This window comes from Syngnathoides biaculeatus, chromosome 2, assembly GCF_019802595.1.
Source record: "Syngnathoides biaculeatus isolate LvHL_M chromosome 2, ASM1980259v1, whole genome shotgun sequence".
Lineage (NCBI taxonomy): Eukaryota > Metazoa > Chordata > Actinopteri > Syngnathiformes > Syngnathidae > Syngnathoides > Syngnathoides biaculeatus.
Window position 1 is genome coordinate 9,542,250 of NC_084641.1, and position 23,386 is coordinate 9,565,635.

At 41.0% G+C, this 23,386-nt stretch overlaps 2 protein-coding genes across 2 annotated transcripts; one reads left to right on the forward strand and one right to left on the reverse strand.

Annotated features, from left to right (window-relative positions):
* Positions 1-81: 81 nt before the first annotated feature.
* LOC133507097 (cytosolic sulfotransferase 3-like) lies at positions 82-11,202 on the reverse strand. The gene is made up of 10 exons (XM_061831733.1): positions 10,987-11,202; positions 10,668-10,876; positions 6,208-6,445; positions 5,078-5,224; positions 4,828-4,956; positions 3,204-3,304; positions 2,960-3,086; positions 2,782-2,879; positions 1,111-1,285; positions 82-1,026 (listed from the first exon to the last, which is right to left on the reverse strand). Exons 3-10 carry the CDS (start codon positions 6,296-6,298, stop codon positions 914-916), a joined length of 981 nt encoding a protein of 326 aa, XP_061687717.1. The 5' UTR covers positions 6,299-6,445; positions 10,668-10,876; positions 10,987-11,202; the 3' UTR covers positions 82-913.
* A 171-nt stretch (positions 11,203-11,373) lies between these two features.
* Positions 11,374-22,159, forward strand: wdr46 (WD repeat domain 46). Its single transcript, XM_061831721.1, has 14 exons — positions 11,374-11,501; positions 11,691-11,816; positions 13,445-13,528; positions 13,600-13,712; positions 13,786-13,873; positions 14,361-14,422; positions 14,786-14,890; positions 16,275-16,425; positions 17,691-17,926; positions 18,599-18,752; positions 21,200-21,347; positions 21,433-21,623; positions 21,706-21,819; positions 21,918-22,159. Exons 1-14 carry the CDS (start codon positions 11,451-11,453, stop codon positions 22,035-22,037), a joined length of 1,743 nt encoding a protein of 580 aa, XP_061687705.1. The 5' UTR covers positions 11,374-11,450; the 3' UTR covers positions 22,038-22,159.
* The last annotated feature ends 1,227 nt before the right edge of the window (positions 22,160-23,386 follow it).

The following is a 23,386-nucleotide window of genomic DNA, read 5'->3' on the forward strand; positions in this document are numbered from 1 at the left end:
AATGTAAATACTATTATTTTTGTGAAATAAAGATATATTTGAAACCTTGTCATATTTGTCACTGTGAAAGACAATCAAGTGTTTTGTTTTGTTTTGATAGGGCATTTTCAGCTGTGTTAAGGGTTGAAATATCATGCAGGTATTATAAAAATACTTTTCATTTTTATTTTGCCGGGTGAAAACCAAGTATTTTTAGTTAAAAATATTCAAAGTGTACAGAAAGGAGTTTGACTGACCATGTACAATTGATATGTTTCAACAAACAACGTACATAAAATTAATATATCTTTTAGTTTATTGGAGTAGTATCATTCCAGGGAAGATTTCCTATGCCTTCATTCGCCAAACAGATCATGACAAGCTGATGTCCAGTTCTTCCAGTGATGCTTAAATTGTTCAGTGTTTTTAGCCCAATGGCCTTGCGTTGTTGTTTTCCTTCCAATAACTCTTTAAGATGTTTCTGTCTTGCTGGTTGCTGTTCATTTTTTTCCCCAGACTAGAGTGGAAGCATAAAATGTATTAAATGTTGCCCACTCTATAAAGCATACGTGCCATTGAAAATTAATCCATGTGCCCGCCCCAGTGTGGAGTAGCATTGCAGCAATTCAGTATTCGATGTGTTTATTTGGATCATCTGACATTTGTTTTTACATTTTGTGAAATTTCATGTCTAGATTCAAATAAAAAAGACAACATGAAATGATCCCCATCCAAATTTTCCATGTGTTTGATTGATCACTCTCTATATTACATCATATTGTTGGTTTTGTTCAAAACAGTAAATCGATTTTCATAGCCCAAATGAGTTTATGCCCAAAGGAAGTCAATGATGTCAAGAAGGAAAGCCCGAAAGAGCTGATTGGAAATCATCAGCCTAGAAGGAAAAAAAAAAAATGTTTTCCCAGTCCAAGCTTTAAACTTCAGTGCGAAACTTCAATCCAGGGGACCTAATTTGCCGTTTGTAGTGCTCATCGCACTGTTCACTCTGGGCCACGGTGAAATGATTCTTCCAGTCACCAACTTTCCCTTCATAAGGCAGAGAGATCAATTCAGATGACATTGCAATTGATATTTCAAATAAACAAAACACTCAGCCATCTTATATGGTACCTTTTCTCATAAAAGGAGACACCTTCAGATTCATCAAGGGGGCATTGGTAAAGTTGGTCAGTTTGTTGTCTTTCATATTTTCAAATTTCACAGCCTCTATGATGCTTTCCTTCTCCTCAGTTGAGGGAGACACGCAAAGGAAACTACACAGCTTGTCAATCTCACATCCCAAGTTCTGCACAAACGAAAGGCTTGGTCAGGCATTATCAATGCATCCATCCCTTTTCTGAGCCGCTTATCTTCACAAGGGTCGTGGGAGGGCTGCAGCCTTTCCCAGGTTATCAAGACTACTTTTTTGTTAAATTTACAACATGCACTACAGACTTGGTGTGTCACTCCAGTGGTTACACTTAAAGGTTGGACCCATGGTGTATACATTTTCAATGCTAGAAATTGATGAGAACACCTTGGACTTCATAATAATACTCATGCAGTGCATTAGTGTGGATGGTATCCATGAGGACAGAAATTTCCATTTTGACATGTGTATGTCCTCGCAGTAATCTTTCATTCTTTGTTTGCACTGAAAGAATTCAAATATTGGATGAATGTCCTAACTTACACATACATGAAATATTGACATTAACACTGTCAAGTGACAAGTGCTGTCAGGAACGTGAGGGTGTAGCTTCTTGCAGTTGACATTTGTTTTAAAGTCATGGTCTCTGTTCAGTAAAAACAGTTCTTTGTGTTTTTTTAAACCTGTATTTAGAGTGAAAATGATCATTTAGAATAAATTCAAATATTCGTAGCAGCAAACACCACAAAAGTCATTCATAAAATTTCACCAAATGAAATTGTATTCCCTTAAAGACTCTGTAAAATGAAGTCAGGGATTTATTTATGAATGCATTGCAGTATACGTGTTGAAAGATAACTGCAGAAAACGTGCAAAGACAAAACTATTATAGTAAATACTCAATTGCAGCGCTATAGAAATATATTTTATCATTTATTTTTTACCAATTCTGGAAAACACAAATGATAAAGATTTGTTCAAAGTGGAAAACAAGGGCCAAGTGATGCAATTAGGTCCTGGCATTATTTGCCACTCCCCAATTATGTACTGTAAAGATCTTGAGCGCCTTCATTCTTACCAGCAGTTATGCAAAATTGTGATGTGCAGTTACAGTAGCTTACTAGCTAGTTATGCCAGACTGAAAATACATTTTCCCTTTGAATAGTCTGCTGGTGTGTGTGGCTGCTTTAGAGTGCCTCGTTGTCGGCTGTGAGTGAACACACATCAAGGGAAAGCTGGGAGAGTAGGTTGGGGGGATTTTTATTTGAGTCCAACTTGACAGCGTTTGTCCATGAGTAGACTTATTTTATGGTTCAAACGTAGTTATGTATTGATAGAAAGATGCTAGCTTGAGTGGCGTCCATGTTTCTAGGTCATAGAAATGGAATTTGATTGACGGTTGAGTGGGCGAGGTCTCAGCACATTCAGCAGATGAGCCCACAACATGTGAAAGCGGAGATAGTGGCCGGATTTTTCGCAATTTGGAAACCTCATTTTCGATGATTGGCAAGTTTGGCGGCAACACTTTTCTTTTGTATCAAGACATGAATTCATGAATTAGATATTGATTTGAGATGGACTTTAAATCTTCAATTCTTCTCTGAAATGGTGTGTGTTTTGCAATGCAAGAAAGTGACCTGCAAAGATTTTACCTCAGTCAAATCTTCATAGAAAATATAATGCAGATTTGGATACGTTTGCTTCTTCTCCCACCAGCCAGTCACATGCTCATGCCAAGCTCCATACGCCACTGAAACCACAAAAGGACATTCATGAAGGAGAAAGCGCTTTTCTGACAAAAATCATCCAATGTTTATACTTTGACTTCACTTTTGCCCTCCATGAATCTTTGCAGATATCCATCCCAGTCTCCTGGTGCAGGATGGATGCTGTTCATGTGGCTGAAGTGGAAGTGAGACACGACTACATCCTTAGGGTTTCGAGCAATGTAGATTGTCTGCACACACACACACACACACACACACACACAAAAAGAGCTCCATCTGTGTCAACGCATCGCTGCATTCAATTCTTCAGCTGTCGCAGTTGTATCCAGGCATGGTGCTCTTTTTACCTTACAATTGTGCTCCCAAAATGTCTCCGGTACAAGCTGGACTGGCAAATGAGTTTTAATGAGACGAGGAGTGATCGTTAGCTGGTCTGCCAGGTCTTTTCCTTAATGAATAAGAGAACAAATGGTCACTGTGGTGGAACAGTGAACGATTGGTTAGAGTTTCTGCCTCATCGTTCTAGGGACCGGGGTTCAAATCCTGGCCCCATCTGTGTGGAGTTCACATGTTCTCGAAATGCCTACTGGTTTCCTTCCACATCCCAAAAACATCCATTCATTAAAAACTCTAAATTGATCCAAGGTGTTATTGTGAATGCAACTGTTGTCTGTCTCCATGTGCCCTGCGATTGGCTGGCAACCTATTCAGGGTGTACCCCGCCTCCTGCCCGTTGACAGCTGGGAAAGGCTCCAGCACTCCAGCGACCCTTGTGAGGATAAGCGGCTAAGAAAATGGATGGATTGTTGTAAAAGTGTTTCACAATTTGTTATATTCTTTCTCACCTCCAGGCCACTGTAAAAAAAAAAAATAGCCCCAAAGGTTAAGGTTTCATTTCATTTCCTTAAAAAGATAAAAATTAATCCAGTGAAACCTGTGTGTGAGAACAATAAATCAAATGGGTATTGTGAATAGTTGTACAGTTATAAGATCACAAGATTTAGGGGCCCACACCTGGGGGGGCAGACAGACTCGGTAGTTCACACCAAAATTCAATCATCAGATTTGTTTAAAGTATTATCTCACAGAGGCAGTATGGATAAAGTGTTCGGTTGTGTTGTCTTTGAGTCATTGAGCAATACATAATGGCTATACTGCTGCTTAATGAGAGCTTTCAAGCTTATCGATTTCAGTGCCTCACACGGGGTACCCCAAAAAAAAAAAAAATACAACTTTTCCATCTCACCATCATTAATGCAGGTCTGTGCCATTAATCAAAGCAACAGAAATGTAAATTCCCGATAGTCAATTCCTCAATGATGATTTTCACTGTAATATCTCTGATTTCATCCATCCATATATTTTCTTAGCTGCTTATCCTCACAAGGGTCACCGGAGTGCTGGAGCCTATCCCAGCTGTTAACTGGCAGGAGGCAAGGTACATCCTGAACTGGTTGCCAGCCAATCGCAGGGCACATGGCAACAACCTTTCGTACTCACAATCACGCCTACGGGCAATTTAAATAATTAATTCAATTAATGTTGCATGTTTTTGGGATGTGGGAGGAAACCAGGCACAGGGAGAACATGCAAACTCCATACAGGTGGGTCCGGGATTGAACCGGGACCTCAGAATTGTGAGGCTAACGCTTCCCAGCTGCCCATCCGTGGTGCTATCCCTATTCTATTTTTTGAACCACTTTACCCGTTCAATTCTAAATGACGCTCAGCCTTCAATATTGCTTTAAACCAGTTTGCCTGACTTAACAACTTTCCAACTGACACTTCAAATATTCAAGCTAGAGCAATAGAGAAGAAATTCACCATTCTGTTGCATTTCCCCTTTTTCTCAATGGCGCTGCCTTGGTGAAATGAAACTATGAAGTATTTGTGACGCCATGGTGAAAACATCTTGAATCTAATCTCATTTTTGTAATCTGTCTGTGATTTATATGACCAATTTGTAATAACCTTTTGGATGACCAGGAATGCAGAGCTCCAGAAATGGTACTCTCATATACAGAGGGAGGGATGTGTCTTTCTCAGGATACGTCTTTCCAAAGTACAGCCGATCCAAGAGGTAGCAGGCCCATGTGGTTCCTGAGGTGAGAATATGAAAAGACATTGAGAGCAATTGCGAAAGGGCAAAAAAAAAAAAAACCTCTTCATTGAACAGTCAATGCATAGGATATTAATATTCATACTTACTGTATATTCTTACCTGATTTAGGATAACTAGCTATGACAATATCATCCGGTTTGGCCTTGAAGTTCTTTACGTCTTCCCAGTTGTCAGTGAAGTATTTTGTCATGGAGACGCCATGGAAATCAAACAGTTCCGGTCGAGGTGGCGCCGCCATCTTTTTTTCTTTTTCAATGCAAAAAGCAATACTTTTTACTTCTTGAATGATGCGAGGACAATTTTTAACAGTAACTGTCAACCACTTTACACTGAGAGACGATCCCATTTCCCTTTATTTTATTTCAATTTTTAATATGAATTTTTATATACAAAAAAATAATGCATTTTTGCTCATCGATCATGAAAGTGCTGCATGTAGGCAGATGGTGAAAGCAGAATAATTAAATTCTCTATCATTAAATGCCAGAAAGTTGAATTAACCTGTCAAACGACCTGTTGCTTTTCATACAATAGAATAGCTGTGTCGAGTCAAACAGGACCAGATTTCCGACTAAGTATGAACATTTGTAAAACATTTAGATGAGCTCAATTTTATTTTAGGATATATACTTGTTTGTGGGAATTCTGTGACATTGTTTTAATATTAAATACAGTCCTTAGCTCATTAAAGAGTGAAGAAACGGTCTGGGAGGCTGCCAAGGAGCAGAGGGAAGCGTTCACCTATCATTATCCAAAGCATTCACAAACTCACTTTGAGTTGTGTATTGCTTTTCAAATAAAACTTCCAAATAAATAAATCCCATGAATCAATAGCATTACAATCTTTAAGATTCCGTTCTGTGCCTCCTTTGGCGTGGCTCAGCATTTAAATAATCTTAATCAGATTTGAAGTTTTCGTCAGAGGCTTTCCCAATTACGTAATGTTGTTTTCTATGAGAAATATGGGACTGAAATTGTTTTAAAATTGACAAAAAAATGACATTTGTCTTGATACCCTGAAACCTCTGAGGCTAGAATCACCCATGGTCAAAAATGATCTTTTTAACATCACAGAATCTCCTTGAAGTCACATTAGAGACTATTATGGTTGAACTGAAAATGATCAGAAATTTAAATGCCCATGCACCTAATATACAACAAAATGACCAGTACAAGTAAAACATTTGACAATTTCTATTCAACAAGTTAAAAGGCCAACTCACACCAACCTCTCGATCCTTGAAGGTGTAGATATGAAGTGTGAGTGCTTTTCAGCAAGCAAGAGCTTGCCAGACAAATTACAGTTGTCACGTCACACATTTTTCAGATGTCGTTGTCGTCGTCGTTGTTGTAGAATACCGTATAAACCATTCGTCCAATTTCTGTATCGATTACCCTCACTAGGGTCGCGGGCGCACGAGAACCTATCCCACCCATCCTCTGACAAGACGCAGTGGACACCTAGAACTGGTCACCAGCCAATCGCAGGGTGTATTGAAATTGAAGCAACCAACCATCCACATTCACATTCAAACCTTTGATTAATTCAGTCTTCAATGAGCCTACTATGCAGAATTTGGGGATTTAGAAGGAAGCCAGAGTGCCGGGAGAAAACCAACACAGGGCCAGGGAGAACATGCAAACTCCACACAGGCAAGGCCAGATTTGAACCTCGGTTCTCAGAACTTTGAGGCAGCGTCAGCGTTCCCCCTCATATAAACCAATGCATGGAAAATGGTTAAAGCAATATGAAAGTGAAATGACGGTCAAAGTAAAGCGATTGGATTAACACAATACAGAGTATTGAGTATGTACTCTATTTACGAAGTTTCTGTTTTCAGTTTTGCTGTTGGCCATTTCATCTGGATGTTTATGCTTTCCTGTCAATACTTTGTGTCACTGTCATTGACTGTGCGCTAATTTAGTTCTTTGGCCACAACTCAAAGGAATGGGAGGATGATCATTTGCTGAAAATTGTTTGGCTTACTCGTCCTAAACAGTTTGTAAACCCCTGGATGAGCTCCATAGACACTTTCCTACCCTTTATACCATCACCTAGTGGATGATCATAATCACTATCCATAATCAATTTTAACAAATCCCTTTGTAGAATGTTTCCGTCAAACTTAAAGCACAGTTGATTTTACAGATACAACACAAATTATGTCAGTCATAGTTATGCTTTAGCCGCATTGATCCACTTCACACTTAGAGGTGATTAGCTCATGTATACTACTACAGTAATTAGGACATGAGATTATTCTCATGCAGTGGGATTTGGCCATACAGTACTGTATTACAGTAGCTGCACTGCACAGCAACATTTACAATGTTCAAATTGCAGTGCACAACTCAGGTATGAGTTCTGTTATTTGTCTCATGTAAGACTTTGACAAACAATTCATTACGGGCCACATCAAAGTGATTCTTCTCGTCACCAAGTTTTTCTGTGGATAAAGAAGACCGTTTTCAAACGAGCAAAGAACAGGTGTAAAAACATCTGAAGTGCAGTACCTCAAAAAAAAAAAAAACACACTTACACACACACAAAACAATGGAGTGTTGCTTAACATCTTCATCTACCAGTCAAGCCTTCACAGTCATGCCGGACTCCAGGCATTCCAGTTTCCTCCCACATCCCAAAAACATGGATTAATTGTACACTCTAAATTGCCCCTAGAATGCAGCCCTATGGGGGCAAATGCAGCCCTATGGGCGCACAAACCAGTGCAATCTGTAGGCCGGTCCCAAGCCCGGATAAATGCAGAGGGTTGCGTCAGGAAGGGCATCCGGCGTAAAAACTGTGCCAAACAAATATGAGCGTTCATCTAAAGAATCCCATACCGGATCGGTCGTGGCCCGGGTTAACAACGCCCGCCCCCGGCACTGCTAACCTGCACGGCGTCGGTGGAAATTCAGCTACTGTGGGTCGAAGACAAAGAAGAGGAGGAAACCGGATCCATCGGCAGAAGAAAAAGAGGAATGCACAGAGCCTACAAGTGAGTGTAGGGACTTTGAATGTTGGGACTATGACAGGAAAAGCTCAGGAGTTGGTTGACATGATGATTAGGAGAAAGGTTGATATTCTGTGCATCCAAGAGAGCAGGTGGAAAGGTAGTAAGGCTAGAAGTTTGGGAGCAGGGTTTAAATTATTCTACCACGGAGTAGATGGGAAGAGAAATGGAGTAGGGGTTATTTTAAAGGAAGAGCTGGCTAAGAATGTCTTGGAGGTGAAAAGAGTATCAGATCGAGTGATGAGACTAAAATTTGAAATTGAGGGTGTTATGTATAATGTGGTTAGCGGCTATGCCCCACAGGTAGGATGTGACCAAGAGTTGAAAGAGAAATTCTGGAAGGAACTAGATGAAGTAGTTCTGAGCATCCCAGACAGGGAGAGAGTTGTGATTGGTGCAGATTGTAATGGACATATTGGCAAGACATGTACACCAGGTTGGACACGAAAGAAGGAGAAAAGAATCTCTACAGGTTGGCCAGACAGAGGGATAGAGATGGGAAGGATGTGCAGCAGGTAAGGGTGATTAAGGATAGAGATGGAAATGTGTTGACTGGTGCCGGTAGTGTGCTAAATAGATGGAAAGAATACTTGGAGAAGTTGATGAATGAAGAAAATGAGAGAGAAGGAAGAGTTGAAGAGGCAAGTGTGAAGGACCAGGAAGTGGCAATGATTAGTAAGGGGGAAGTCAGAAAGGCACTACAAAGGATGAAAAATGGAAAGGCAGTTGGTCCTGAAGACATACCGGTAGAGGTATGGAAGCAATTTGGAGAGATGGCTGTGGAGTTTTTGACCAACTTATTCAACAGAATACTAGCGGGCGAAAAGATGCCTGAAGAATGGAGGAAAAGTGTTCTAGTTCCCATTTTCAAGAACAGAAGGGATGTTCAGAGCTGTGGGAACTATAGAGGAATAAAGTTGATGAGCCACACAATGAAGTTATGGGAAAGAGTAGTGGAGGCTAGACTCAGGACAAAAGTAAGTATCTGCGAGCGACAATATGGTTTCATGCCTAGAAAGAGTACCACAGATGCATTATTTGCCTTGAGGATGCTAGTGGAAAAGTACAGAGAAGGTCAGAAGGAGCTACATTGTGTCTTTGTGGATCTAGAGAAAGCCTACAACAGAGTACCAAGATAGGAACTGTGGTACTGCATGCGTAAGTCTGGTGTGGCAGAGAAGTATGTTAAAATAGTACAGGACATGTATGATGGCAGCAGAACAATGGTGAGGTGTGCCTTAGGTGTGACAGAGGAATTTAAGGTGGAGATGGGACTGCATCAGGGATCAGCTCTTAGCCCCTTCCTGTTTGCAATGGTAATGGATTGGCTGACAGATGAGGTTGGACTGGAATCCCCTTGGACCATGATGTTCGCAGATGATATTGTGATATGCAGTGAAAGCAGGGCGCATGCATAGGAACAATTAGAAAGATGGAGACATGCACTGGAAAGGAGAGGAATGAAGATTAGCCGAAGTAAAACAGAATATATGTGGGTGAATGAGAAAAGTGGAGGGGGAAGAGTGAGGCTACAGGGAGAAGAGATAGCGAGGGTGGACGACTTAAAATATTTAGGGTCAACAATCCAGAGCAATTGTCAGTGTGGTAAGGAAGTGAAGAAACGGGTCCAAGCAGGTTGGAACAGCTGGTGAAAGGTGTCTGGTGTGTTATGTGACAGAAGAGTCTCTGCTAGGATGAAGGGCAAAGTTTACAAAACAGTGATGAGGCTGGCCATGATGTACGGATTAGAGACGGTGGCACTGAAGAAACAACAGGAAGCAGAAATGGAGGTGGGAGAAATGAAGATGTTGAGGTTCTCGCTCGGAGTGACCAGGTTGGATAGGATTAGAAATGAGCTCATTTGAGGGACAGCCAAAGCTGGATGTTTTGGAGACAAGATTCGAGAGAGCAGACTTCGATGGTTTGGACATGTTCAGAGGCGAGAGAGTGAGTATATTGGTAGAAGGATGCTGAGGATGGAGCTCCCAGGCAAAAGAGCGAGAGGAAGACCAAAGAGAAGGTTTATGGATGTGGTGAGGGAAGACATGAGGGCAGTTGGGGTTAGAGAGGAAGATGCAGGAGATAGGCTAAGATGGCAAAAGATGACACGCTGTGGCGACCCCTAACGGGACAAGCCAAAAGGAAAAGAAGAAGAAGAAATTGCCCCTAGGTGTGATAGTGAGTGTAGCGGTTTGTCTCTATGTGGCTTGTGATTGGCTGGCAACCATTTCAGGGTGTACGCTGGCTCCTGCCTTGTGAAGCTAAGCACTTCAGAAAATGGATGGATGGATGGGTTCTTAAAAGATGTTAGCCCATCCTACCTGCTAGTGGTACAGTGATCTTGGTCCATACTCAAGAGTTCCAACAGATGGACTGAAGTTTGCTGCTCCTTTTTCAATTAGTTTTAAAACACTGAAACATTCCCTCAAGGGGAAATTCAACTCTTACTCCAGTATATGCTGGACTTGCAAGGAGAGATTCAGAGTGGAAGAGGTGAGCAAAGAGTGCTGCACCATTTGAGCTGGAGTGGTCGACACACGATTCCTGCTCAAAGACACCTCAACAGCAGACAGAAGGCAGACAAGCATCTCTCCAAGACCTAGCTGTAAGACTCAAAAGCAATCTTGTCTCGAGACCACGTATTGAAATTACTAAGTTGTAGAAAATGTGCTTACGGCCATGCTACCCAGAGAATGCTCGATCTCGTCAGATCTCGGAAGCTAAGCGGCTTTGGCCCTTGTTAGTACTTGGATGGTAGACCGCCAGGTGCTGTAAGCTTCCCTCCCCCGGCTGATTGCAGAGGGGTTGCGTCAGGAAGGGCATCCGGCGTATAACTGTGCCAAACAAATTTGCGTTCATCTCAGATGACACGCTGTGGCGACCCCTAACGGGACAAGCCGAAAGAAGAAGAAGTTGCAGAAAATGTGTTTTTGATAACCAAATGTATTAAAAAAGAGATTTCGCATTAAAGAGACAATGTGCTTCAACACCAACCTTGTCATGTTTTTTTTTAAATGAATTTTTTTGGTACAGTATTGGGTCTTGTCACTGCCTCATCTTGACTCCCAAAAGTCTTGAATCTGGGAAAACCCACATAAGCACATAGAGAGAAACATTTGTAACTTAACGCAAGGTGTTTTCTCAACTTTGAAAGGCTGAACTGGGGTTTAAGACAGTTTATGATGAATTAAGGTGAGTATCAGAGTAGGTTAGAGTTAGTGGGAAACATTTACACCGGGACACTGAAGTCACATTTTTTCCCGTCTGGAAGCAGTAGGGCGTGTACTACTGATATAATACCTCCAATCAGAGTGGTGCCAGGCGTTTCCTGAGCCAATAATATTTGAGTAGGGCGTGTCCACCCTAAAAACTACTGTACGTTTGGATTCCACCACGTAAATAGCAGGCGGCTTTCACACTAGGCAGGGGGCGGGTCGCGGGGGTATGACATAGACAAAATGGCGGCGGCAACCATGGAGTCAGCGAAAGAGTCACACGTGGGGAAAAAGGTAACCGATTATAGAAATGAAATAGCGCGTTTGTTGGTTAATTGCGACTTATAAAGCAGTGGCATAACGTGACATTGAGCTACTTTAGTAAGGCGTGCTATCAGAGTCGTTGACCGAATACACTTAGCAGTTCGATGTACAACATGTCTGCTCGATAAGCTTACAACATTGATGGCTTCTTTCTGACAGCCTCCAGCTCGTTACTGGCACAAGAACAAAGATGAAAATGAAGAAGGAAAACAGGCTGCTGATGCACACGAGCAGGAGCTTGACACCACGCCAACAAAAGCGAGAAGGAAACGCTCAAGATCTCGAGTAAGACAATCTTAAGCAATTCCAGTTGCCGCAAGCCGCAATGTTTTTCAAACTTTTTCACCAATCGTGACCGGCATCAAATGCAGTTGAGTAGTACGCCCGGGAGTTCATCACATATCGAGAGTGATGTTTTATTCCTTAAAAGTATATTTCACATTATCGCAAGCCACTGCTACATTATAAACTACTAAAATATATGCATATGAACAACCTCTGATCCCTGATGAAGAGATGGATGAAGTGGCTGGGGAAAGGGAAGTCTGTGTATTCCTGCTAAAGCTATTGTCCCCGCGACCTGACCCAAAAAAGTGGTAAAACATGGATAGATGAACAACTGTGCGTAATGATTCAAATAAAATGTATTGCATCTGTCAGTTAAAAAAAAAAAAAATAATAATAATCACCCATCCATTTTCTGAGCCGCCTATCCTCAAGAGGGTTGTGGGAGAGCTGGAGCCAATCCCAGCTGTTATTGAGCAGGAGGCAGAGTACTCCCTGAACTGGTTGCCAGCCAATCGCAGGGCACTTGGAGACAGACAACAATCGCACTCACAATCACACCTATGGGCAACTGACCATGGGTTATGATTCTTGGGCGTACTACGCTTCGATAATAACTGAGCTAGAAAATGAAATTTCTGTGTATATTAATATATAAATAAAACAGACAATACTTTCTCCTGTCTCATAAATCGTCAGGATAAATTGTAAACATGCGTGTGGATTAGACAGTCAGGCAACAGATTTGGACAACTGTGTCATTAGCCCCTGGTAGGCACATGGACCACTGCCGGAGCACGAACCTCTTCTTGGTCTTGGCTCCATCCAATATTTAACACTCCACACCCTTGCTGCATGTGCAGCATGTAGAGTTGCACAACAGGGGGTTGAAAATGTTGAGTTCTAGTATAACTGGGATTGTGTGTGTGTGCGCGCGTGTGTGTCTAATTTGAAAGTCTTTGGGTGACCTTTATTTTTTGAATCTTTTGAAGTTTGAATATGTATATAAATGCCAGAGTAGAAAGGTGGATTAAAAATAATACAAATAGTTTCAGTGTACAATAACATTCATGCTATTGTAGATCTAACTCTGAAATTCACAAATACACGAATAACATACCAGACCGTTCTTGTTCGTTTAACTGCTTCAGGAATATTTTCTCAAGATAATTTTATGTTAAATATGAAGAACAAGATTTGGTTAATGAAACTGTTGCTTGATTTAACAGAAATAGAGTTCAGGTTATCGTGAAAACATTTTAAAAAATGCTCCATACAGTTGGCTGTTAATGGTGCTTCTGTCAATTTTGTAGTTTTTATTAGGGAAAAAAAAGACAATGTTACAAGTAAGGAGTCTTATTTCATCTGCAAATTCATCCATTTTCCATACTGCTTATCCTCACTTTGGCTGTGGGCATTCCTGAGCTTATCCCAGCTATCTTCAGGCAAGAAGCGGGTCACATCAGTCACCAGCCAATCCAGGGCACATGCAACAGCCATTCGCGCTCACATTCACTCAGTTTTTTTTAAAAGATGCTTCTCTCGTCAAAAACAAATACTCTGACCTAGGATTCCTCAGATAAGTTTTGCCTCACTTTTGACTAATCCAATTGTGGGGCGTCCCTCAGAAACAAGATGCTTTCCCAGGACCTGCTTCTATTCCAAAAGCCAAGCTGCAGAAGTTCACAAGGGAAGGGAAAACAAAAGATCAGGTCAGCAATTTAAGCGGTCGCTTAACTATTTCAATGTATCTGTTGGCTGTAGTGCATACTTTTTGTTCTAGATCTGCAAGCATCACAAAAAACTAAAAGAAGTCATTTCTCGTTCAAATGAAGCCTCTGAAATGGCTCAAAAACAAGCTGCCCGCTTTGACCTACTACTCCCAGAGGAAGCAGGGTAAAATATTCACATCTTGGAAAGATTGTTGTCTGAAAATGTCATATTGTTATAACCTGATTGACTTCCTTAGGTTGTTAGAAGGAGATGAAGATGAGGACACATGCACCATCTCACAGCAAGACATCGCAGAGGCTGTGGATATATCGTCTGGGGCCAAGGTGGGCAGTACTGTCTTGCGAGTATCATTCATTTTATAATATAGTCACCATTACTATATAGGTTCAAATAGGTATGGAAACTGCTTTTACTATCCATCCATTTTCTGAGCTGCTTATCCTCACAAGGTTTGCAGTAGTGCGAGAGCAAATCCCAACCACATTTGGGCACCCTGGGCTGGTTGCCAGCCAATCACAGGGCACATATAAACAAACAGCCACTCACAGTCAAACCTTGTGGGAATTTAGTCTTCAATTAACTTGCCATGCATGTTTTTGGGATGGAGAGGAAAACGGAGTGGCCAGGAAAAAAAAACCATGCAGGCACGGGAAGAACATGTAAACTCCACACAGGCGGGGCCAGGATTTGAACCCCGGTTCTCAGAACTAAAAGGCAGACACTAACCCGTCGTCCATTGTTCTGTCTGATTTATTATTATTATTATTATTATTGTTTAAATATTTGAACTTTCCCCTTCTTTGTCATCAGTATTTTAACCTGAATCTATCTCAATTTGGACCATACCGACTGGATTACAGCAGGACGGGGCGGTCAGTACCAAACTTTCTCATCTCAGTTTTGATTGTATTTTTGTATTATTGATGAAAGAATACACATCACCCATTTTCTTTTGTTGCAAACTTATATTTGCACATGAATCAGAATTGGTTTTATTGGACAAGTATGTTATAAGACAGAAGGAATTTGTTTCTTGTAGTTGGCGCCACTACATGACATATAGCCAGAATGGCAAAATATACATGCAGGACATAACACAATTGGAGAGTCACTGAGCAATGAAAGTATACAACTTTAATCATTTAAACAAAAAAATTGTGACTATATATTTGGTTTGACATTATACGTAAGTCAGTATACAGTGCTTATGTGTTTGCATCACTGTTTTCCGTTAGCCACCTGCTACTCGGTGGGAGGAGAGGCCATATTGCTTGTCTCGACTGGCAATCTAAACAGTTAATGTGTGAGATAAACGTGATGGAGTCAATCAACGATGTCCGGTAAGCCTTCCACATGTATACACACACAAGAACCAATTACCAGGGATGCACCGATACCATTTTTTTCAGACAGAGTATGAGTACAAGTACAGGGAGTCCTGGGTCTACGACTGAGTCCGACAATAGCGACTTAACTCGAATTTTGACTTTAAGTCGGATTCCACCATTAAAGTCAGAATTTACATCAAAATACTTTGTATAAAAAAACAAACACATTGAAATAAACAAGATGATGTACTGAGCATTACTGCTGAGCGGTGGATGGAGAAGAAGGGGAGGCTGCGCTTCGCTATTACGAAGGATGCTGGTCCTCAATCCTCTCCATGTCGACAAGAATCAAAGAACCTTGTTTCGTGATCATTGTATCCGACATAGGAACGGAAGACTTCACCTGCGCTGAACTACAGCCTTTGTCTTTAATAATTGTCACCACGGTCGACCGACTCAAGCCTTGGTGGTATTGGTGTCTCTCCTTTCTCCAATCTTTTTATGATCTTGAGCTTCATTTCCATGGTAATGGATTTTCTTTTGGCTGCAGAAGCATTGCTAAAACACACAGCTTTCTTCTTTGGGGCCATAATGTCTAAAAAGAAGGGCAAAAAATGCGAAGATACTCCCGGTGCACAAACACGGACAAGCTTTAGCCAGGCAAAATGGCAGACGGGGACGGGCGTTGTAAAGTCGAAAAGTCTTAGGTTGAGACAGTCTTAACCAGAAGACTCCTTGGACTTACATTTGAATATGCAGTCTATTGAGTACCAATACTTGATAATTCCATTAGGGTACGCAGTTTAAATTTCAGTCAGACAAAAGCACAAATACTTATTGAAAACGACAAGTTTTACTCCAGTACGACCTTTATTCAAGCCAACTTTTTTTTTTTTTAACATGGGATACATTTTATTGAAATGTTTCACTTTTTAATCTTATTACACATTCCCGGGAGGTTCACTATATTGCCAAAAGTATTCACTGACTTGCCTTGACTCACATATGATTTTGTGATTTCCCATTCTTAATCCATCCATCCATTTTCTTAGCCACTAATCCTCACAAGGGTCACAGGAGTGCTGGAGCCTGTCTTCATTGATGCTATTCGTTAGGCCGTCTTTAGTGTTCCGCATTAAGCTAGTGGAGGTTTGCAAGACAAAGCCATGTTTGTATGTATAATTATGTCTTTTGTTAGTTTTATTGTAAACTCCAATGTCAACAAATGGCTTGAAACAAGAGTTTTACTCTTTTTGAAGAACTAACTCGAGGTAATGTGAGGACTACGAATGCATTTTATTCGGTATCTCCACTGATACTGGCATCTGTATCGGTGCATCCCTCATGATTCAATTATCCTTTGTGCAACGATAACAAAAATAAATACACATTTCAGATGGCTTCACACTGAGGCCATGTTTGCAGTGGCTCAGAAAAAGTGGCTGCACATCTACGACTCAAATGGAATAGAGCTTCACTGCATCCGCAAGTTCAACGATGTCCTTCGCATGCAGTTTCTGCCGTACCACTTTTTGTTGGCTACTGCTGTAAGTTCATGACCAGTTTGTGTCAGAAGTATTATCACGATAGCTTTGATATAGATCATATCAAATTTTTGTCATGGGCCACATTGCAGTTGTGGTCTCCCTTTAGAGGGTTATTATGACTGTAAGATGGGTATTGGATACAAGGTATCGGACCAATACCAGTCACTGGTATGTACATAAGTCCTCTTCACCAATAGTTGTTACACTGCAGCTCTTTGATACATTGCCCAATTATCATGCGTGGCAGAAAGATAGGGCTTTGTTCAGAACTAACTGAAATTTTATTTATTAAAAGTACTAGCGGTATTGATAATCCGTGTATTCTCAAGACTCTGTACTAATAAGAAAATATCATTTCCTTTCGGCTTGTCCCGTTAGGGGTCACCACAGCGTGTCATCTCAGATGAACGCATATTTGTTTGGCACAATTTTACGTCGAATGCCCTTCCTGCCGCAACTAATAAGAAAATATGAGAAGTACAAATATAACAAAATATGCCTGTGAAAATTAAATGTTGGATGCATGTTACTGGACTTTTTGTTCAAATATTCATTGAAGATTAACAACCACATCGTTGCTGTAGTATAAAGCTAACAAACTTTCATCGGACAAATTTAGGATTTTGATTACATATTGTTGTATAGTTTTACCCTTATTGAACAACTAGGGCCACAACTTCCTACTGCATGTTTGTTGCTTTTCCAATAAAAGTTAAGCAAATAATGAACTCAGTCGTTGCAATTTGATCCGTACTAATGCACAGTATGGTAACAAGATCAGACACTGAATTTTTTCCCTGTCCAATAGTCCCGTCGCTAGTAGAGAGGACGCAGCGCTCTTCAACATAAGCCAAAGAAGTCACACAGCAACATCTCGTATCATAAAACTCATAAATTGGGCCACCCGTTAGTCAAGGTAGAACTGTATTTACAGTAGTGACTGACCATGGCCAAGCTATTTTGCAGATTTTTATTTTTAGAGGGGTGTACTCGTCTATCCAAGACATTTCCACTACATTGCAGAAATCTGTACTTTATATATATTATTTTTTTAACAGTATATTGCATGAAGGAAGGGAAACGCACAGTCGCTGAAACAGTTTTTCAGTCATTTATTGAGCACCCAGACAAGAGTGAACACATACTTATCAAACACACACAAGTGCTTCTGTCAGTCACATGTAAATGGAGGTTCACTGTATGTTTTTGTTTTTTATTTTTTTAATCCTGTTAATAGTATGGTTGTGAATTACTCCTGTTTTTAGAGTGCCACAGGCTTCCTGCAATATCTTGATGTATCCGTGGGAAAAGAGGTTACCGCCACCTGCACCAAAATGGGCCGGCTTGCCGTCATGTGTCAGAACTCCTACAATGCTGTCATCCATCTCGGCCACCCCAACGGGACAGTCACCCTGTGGTCGCCCAATCAAAAAGAGGCCCTCGTCAGGATGCTCTGTCACCGGGGAGGAGTGCGTTCCATTGCCGTGGACAAAACTGGAACGTGAGTTACAACTGACAAGACAATGTGGACATGTCTTTCCTTAAGATTTCTGGTTATGGACAGTAAGTGATTATACAAAGTATGGTCTTTTTTAAAAAAAAAAAAAATCATTTAGATGTGCATTTTATGTCTAGTGAATGTATTTGTGCGTGTAAGGCTGGCACCCTACCACAAATACAAAAAACTGATGCAGCTCTGAAAATGCTTTAGTAGTTTTAGAAGTAAATATACCATAAATTATGATCCACAAAAAAAATTCTTAATCTAAACTCTTGTATTTACCTGGAAAACAAAATGTAGGTTACATATGATTACATTTGACTAACTCATTACACAACGACATACAAAGCCTGTCTTTTAGTTAAGATGTGTCACTTCGATGTAATTCCTCGGCACTAAAATGCCCTTGGCGTTTCTTATCTAAATGTGCTTTCACAAGATAGTGCCACAGCACAGGCCTTTTTTTTTTTTTTAATAGACTGGCCTTTAGTACTATCATGTGAAAGCATTAAAAATTTCACAAAAAGTACCAAAAATTTAAAAAGCTGCAAATTACGGGTTCTATGAGGGGACAACTGGTGATATGTAAACAACTTTTTTTTTTTAGCTGTGGTCTACTATTTCGGATATGTCCACCAGAGGTCACTATTGTAAAGTTACCTGTTTTGGCAGCTACATGGTGACGTCAGGCATGGACAAAAAGCTGAAGGTGTTTGACGTCAGAACATTCCAGCCCCTCAATTCTTACTTCCTCCCAGCTGGAGCTTCCTGTTTGTCGCTCAGCCATCGGGGGTTGCTGTCTGCAGCCACAGGGGATGTCGTCCAGGTCAGTCACTTCATCTCAGATCAACAGGGATTTAGTACAATAGAATAAGCAGAAGTGAACATTATAAGTCGGAAGTCAAAGATGTTGTGGGGTCAGTGAGAATCAATATTTGCATTGTTTATATATTATCCAATACATCCACGTCTTTTCCAGTAAGTTGTCAACTATAGTTTTTTTTTGTTTTGTTTTTTTAAATTGCGTATTGAGTACTGTCCAAACATACCTGAAGCTCAATACATTGGGGTTTGGTTACTCTATCCACTGCAAGAGCAACCAGAAGGGACATTGCAATTGACAAAAACAGTACGCACATGTACAACAACCGTACATGTCAGAGCTGGTGTGATGGTCTGAGCGCTCCCTCGTGCTGAAAAGTCCCCTTGTGATTAATGCGCATGCATTACTAACAGGGGAACTCTGGGTACATAGTAGACGGTTACTGGGAAATACCCCGCTCTCATAGTTCCCCCTTCTACAACACAGCGCAAGCTAACATACGTTTACTGTATATCCTAACTGTAACCCTAACCTAACCTTAAAACAAAAGTATACACATCTGTACGTTCGCTGTGTTCGTCTTTCTGAGATGTCCGTAATGAACATGAACACTCGGCGACAAGTTGTCGAATGGCACACTTCAAAGCATACATGCAGATGTTTCAGACTGGCCGGAAGTTTACGAAATATACGCGGATGCGCATTAATATATGCGCGCGCACATTACTCACAAGAAGGCTTTTCAGCACCGGGAGCACTCAGACCATCACACCGGTCAGGAGGTTGGAACTGAACAGTGACGACAGCAACAAGCAGGCAAGTAGCAGTTGCACACCAGAAAAAGAGAGTGGCCATTCAAAAGTATATCTTTTGATCCAGTCATAACTACAAATAATGGCACCCCAGGGTTGCTGATATTTTTTGAGCATGACTGAGGATACATTGCTCAGAAAATGGATGGATTAGTATACGTATTAAGTATTTACATATGTTTGGGACATGGTAAAAAAAATTTTACGTAGTATGCAGTGTTCCTATAATGTGTGCCACCTTGCTCGAGTAGCTTTAGAACACTCCACAAAGAAAGTTTTGGCTTGTCATACTGGCAAAAGTACAGATGACGGTACTTAAAAATACTGCATGGGTCTTATTTCCCTACTGCCCAATGCATATTAACCATAATACAGTGATGGGTGTAGACAAGGAAATCCTCACCTCCAGTCTGCCCCTGCTGTGAGATTTAGTTCTACTGCTGCCGGTTGAGATCTCAATGGCTGTAGGAAAAATAGTTGGCCCCACAGCTGGTGCCAGCCTCTGCCTAATTACAACTGCGTAACCAATGCTTTCTGCTCCGTTTCTCAAAACACGGCAATTCGAAGTGATCGGCACGGAATTTGGAATGCTCGCTTGGTGCCCAGAGTTGACCACGTTTCTTTTCCTGTCAATTGACTTTCCCGAATCCACTGGTCACCTCGTGATAACTTTACATACGAGTTTTCTGATGTGACCTGCAGCCGGGACAGTTTTTGGCTACTCATTGATTTACCATGTGTAATGCTATTTATCAAACTTGTGACGGAATTCCACTTGCTGAATTTTACGTCTGAGAGGTTAGGACTAAAATAGCATGAAAAGCGATGTCACCACAGCACATGCAACAGGGGAGGTAGCATGGAGAACTTTCCGCTCATGTAAACATTTTTGATATGCCATCAAAACTACTGTGACATATCTATAACAATAGAAATTGGAGCTTCTGAATGATCAAAGAGCTGACTTGGAGCCAGTCACAAGGAGTCATGCCATATCACCTTGGACAAAACTCTCTTGGTTTCACTGGTCTGCGACAATTGGTACCGGCCTCTTTCAAAGCAGAATTTTCAGTGTGCTTTAAAGAGTTTTAATGTTACGCAGAACGGGACACATGGATCAGATCTCATTGCTACACACTCAAGTGTGAGTTAAACAAAAAACATGGCTTTTATTTTTAAGTCGCTGACTTAATCAAAACTATCAGAGCAGTGGATTTATTTTCTGGTCTTGAGTTACGTTTGTTTACCTCTACTCAGATTTCTGATTCTATCACTTCAAACTTCAGTTTGTATTTGCGGCCCTATCCCAAATTGTCCGTGGTACAAACAAGACCTATCTATAGTACAAAAGAACTCGTTCCCACCACTTTTACTCGTTGCCAACGGCATGTGGATTCGGTTTGAGTGAACATGCAATTTAATACCTACTATTTGGGTTTTTATTAAAAGACTACTGTCTTAGTAAATCACACGCAACATTGCCACCAACAGCACATGCAATCTGATGGAGCAGAAACACAATGTGGAGCCTGCTCTTTGGGATCTTTATCAATTTGGCCCCAAATCCAGTATATGAAGAAAAATCCATACCGTAAATATATTTATTCTTTCGTCTGACACTTTATGGATTCACTGCAGGTATACAAGAATTTGTGGAGCTCTTCAGTGACCAAACCCTACATTGCTCACAGAATCAAGGCTGCCGCATGTGAGCTACACTTTTGCCCCTTTGAGGATGTGCTTGGGGTCGGCCATGGACAAGGCTTTACTAGTATGCTCGTACCAGGTATGACGTGATTTTTCTTGGTACTTTTATTTTTAAAAGATTAAAGAAAACCTAATAAAATGCTATGCTTTGACCTCATTTTCAGGAGCGGGTGAGCCTAACTTTGATGGCCTTGATTCAAATCCATATCGCAGTGCCAAACAGAGGCAGGAATGGGAAGTGAAGGCCCTGCTGGAAAAGATTCAGCCGGAACTTATCAGTTTGGACCCCTCTGAACTGGCTAAGGTTGATCTTGGCACCTTCCAACAGAGGCACCAAGACAGAGTGCAAGCTTTGGTCAGTTTTAGGACATGTCATTGAGGCTCAAGGCTTTAAGATATATATATATGCTATATGTAAATGACAATTGTCTTCCCAGGGCTTTGATCCTCTTGCCAAAGAAAGATTTGTCCCCAGGAATAAGAAAAAAGGTCGCAGCTCAGCTGGCAATGTAGAAAGGCGAAAGAAGAAAGTGGCTGATGCTGACAAGAGGGTAAGCGTGATGACCTTCAAACTGGTCATCAATCAAATGCTGACATATCTCTTATTCTATCTACTGGTGCGCAACAATTCATTGCTGTCATCAACCAGGATGTCATTGTGAAAAGTATGGAGGACAAAATGAAGATGGAGCAAGAAAGAAAAGCAAAGGAAAAGAAGAAGGCAGAATTCGCGAGCCGAAAATCAGTTTTAGACAGATTCCAAAAATAGAAGAGGTGCTACAAAAACATGTTGGGATCTGGTTGGAAGTGTGTGTGTGCGTGTGTGTGTGTGGATCTGACTTGTGATTTTGTAGTTGACTCTAATAAAAAAAAAGAAACCAACCATCAAACCGCTTGAGTACGATGTTAACAAGATCAAATGTTAAAGCCCCTCTGACATCCCTAAATATTGTACATTGCAAAATAGATATTGTAATGAAAAATACACAACAGTATTCACTTCAATGTCTATACGAAAAAATTTAATATGAGCAGAGCGTGTTTCATCCATGCGCAAAGTTGCTGAAGTCTTATTCGACATCCAAGTGGTAGCCATATAGCCTGCAATGTTATCAGCAGATGTTAAACCGTGACATTCGCCATTGAAAAGACGTAGTGGCACCTACTATGGAACATGGAAGCTCTTTTCGAAGAAAACATCTCACAATCGAGTGAAGTGACGGGGGCAATATTTAGATGATATGTGGATCACTTCTAACTAAGAAGACTCCCTGACAGTATGTATGAGCCACCTGGGCGGAGCCACAATGAGGCACCCCGGCCAAAACCACCACAGCCGTCCGATGGACACGGCGCCACCGAAGCCGTTGGCGCGGCTCCAACGGGCACTTTGAGACATTTCGCATCCCTGACTTACGTACGTGGATCTTAAGTTACGTTCTGAGAGGATTACGTTCCCCCCTCGCTCTGTTTTGTTTTTTTTAGTAGCTCTATACACACCTACCCGTCATTTGGAACCCACAAAGCTCTCATCCTTTGCACCTGTGCAATCAATTTTTCACAACGAACCAGGTCTTTTTGAAAAGTATGACAAATAAATCCATCCTCCCGAGTCTTCAAACAATATCCAGCAATGCAACGAGCCGGCATTTTGGCTAACACGAAGGAACAACGAGCTACCTTCCCACAGGTAAAACTTTTAGAAACACGCGAGACCGCCTGAGTACGCTCCTGCTGACGTCACTTCCTGCTTCTTCTCCAAAATCCCTTGAGAGGGTTTTCAAAATCCATATACGTCAAAATCATGTGTGGTGAAAAAATTGGTAGGTCCATTCTGGCTGGCCTTTTTTTATTTTTTTTTTTTTTAAACATACTAAAAATCATTATTTTCGTGTCAGTGGAGCTTTTAAATGTTTTGTCTCAAAAAGGAATGGCAGTCCAGTTGATAGCTTGTTACTTGGATTAAGAGGCTCCACCATGAACAGTGGATATTTGCCAATAACTTATGATTTATCATCTGATTCTGGTCTTGCCTTTGTACGTACTTTGTAATTATGCATAGTTTATTCTATTAATACATTTTAAGTGGTCAAAATGTTTATTCTTCCGTCGGCAGCG

What these genes read in the sequence shown, in the direction of transcription:
- LOC133507097 (XM_061831733.1), bottom strand. Translation starts at nt 6,298, where the DNA reads ATGTGTGACGTGACAACTGTAATTTGTCTGGCAAGCTCTTGCTTGCTG. An exon ending in TTTGGGAGCACAATTGTAAG is followed by an intron (nt 3,087 to 3,203) that starts GTAAAAAGAGCA and finishes GTGTGTGTGCAG; the next exon opens with ACAATCTACATTGCTCGAAA. An exon ending in TCTATGAAGATTTGACTGAG is followed by an intron (nt 1,286 to 2,781) that starts GTAAAATCTTTG and finishes TCGTTTGTGCAG; the next exon opens with AACTTGGGATGTGAGATTGA.
- wdr46 (XM_061831721.1), top strand. Translation starts at nt 11,451, where the DNA reads ATGGCGGCGGCAACCATGGAGTCAGCGAAAGAGTCACACGTGGGGAAA. An exon ending in GCCGTGGACAAAACTGGAAC is followed by an intron (nt 17,927 to 18,598) that starts GTGAGTTACAAC and finishes CTGTTTTGGCAG; the next exon opens with CTACATGGTGACGTCAGGCA. An exon ending in TGGCTGATGCTGACAAGAGG is followed by an intron (nt 21,820 to 21,917) that starts GTAAGCGTGATG and finishes GTCATCAACCAG; the next exon opens with GATGTCATTGTGAAAAGTAT.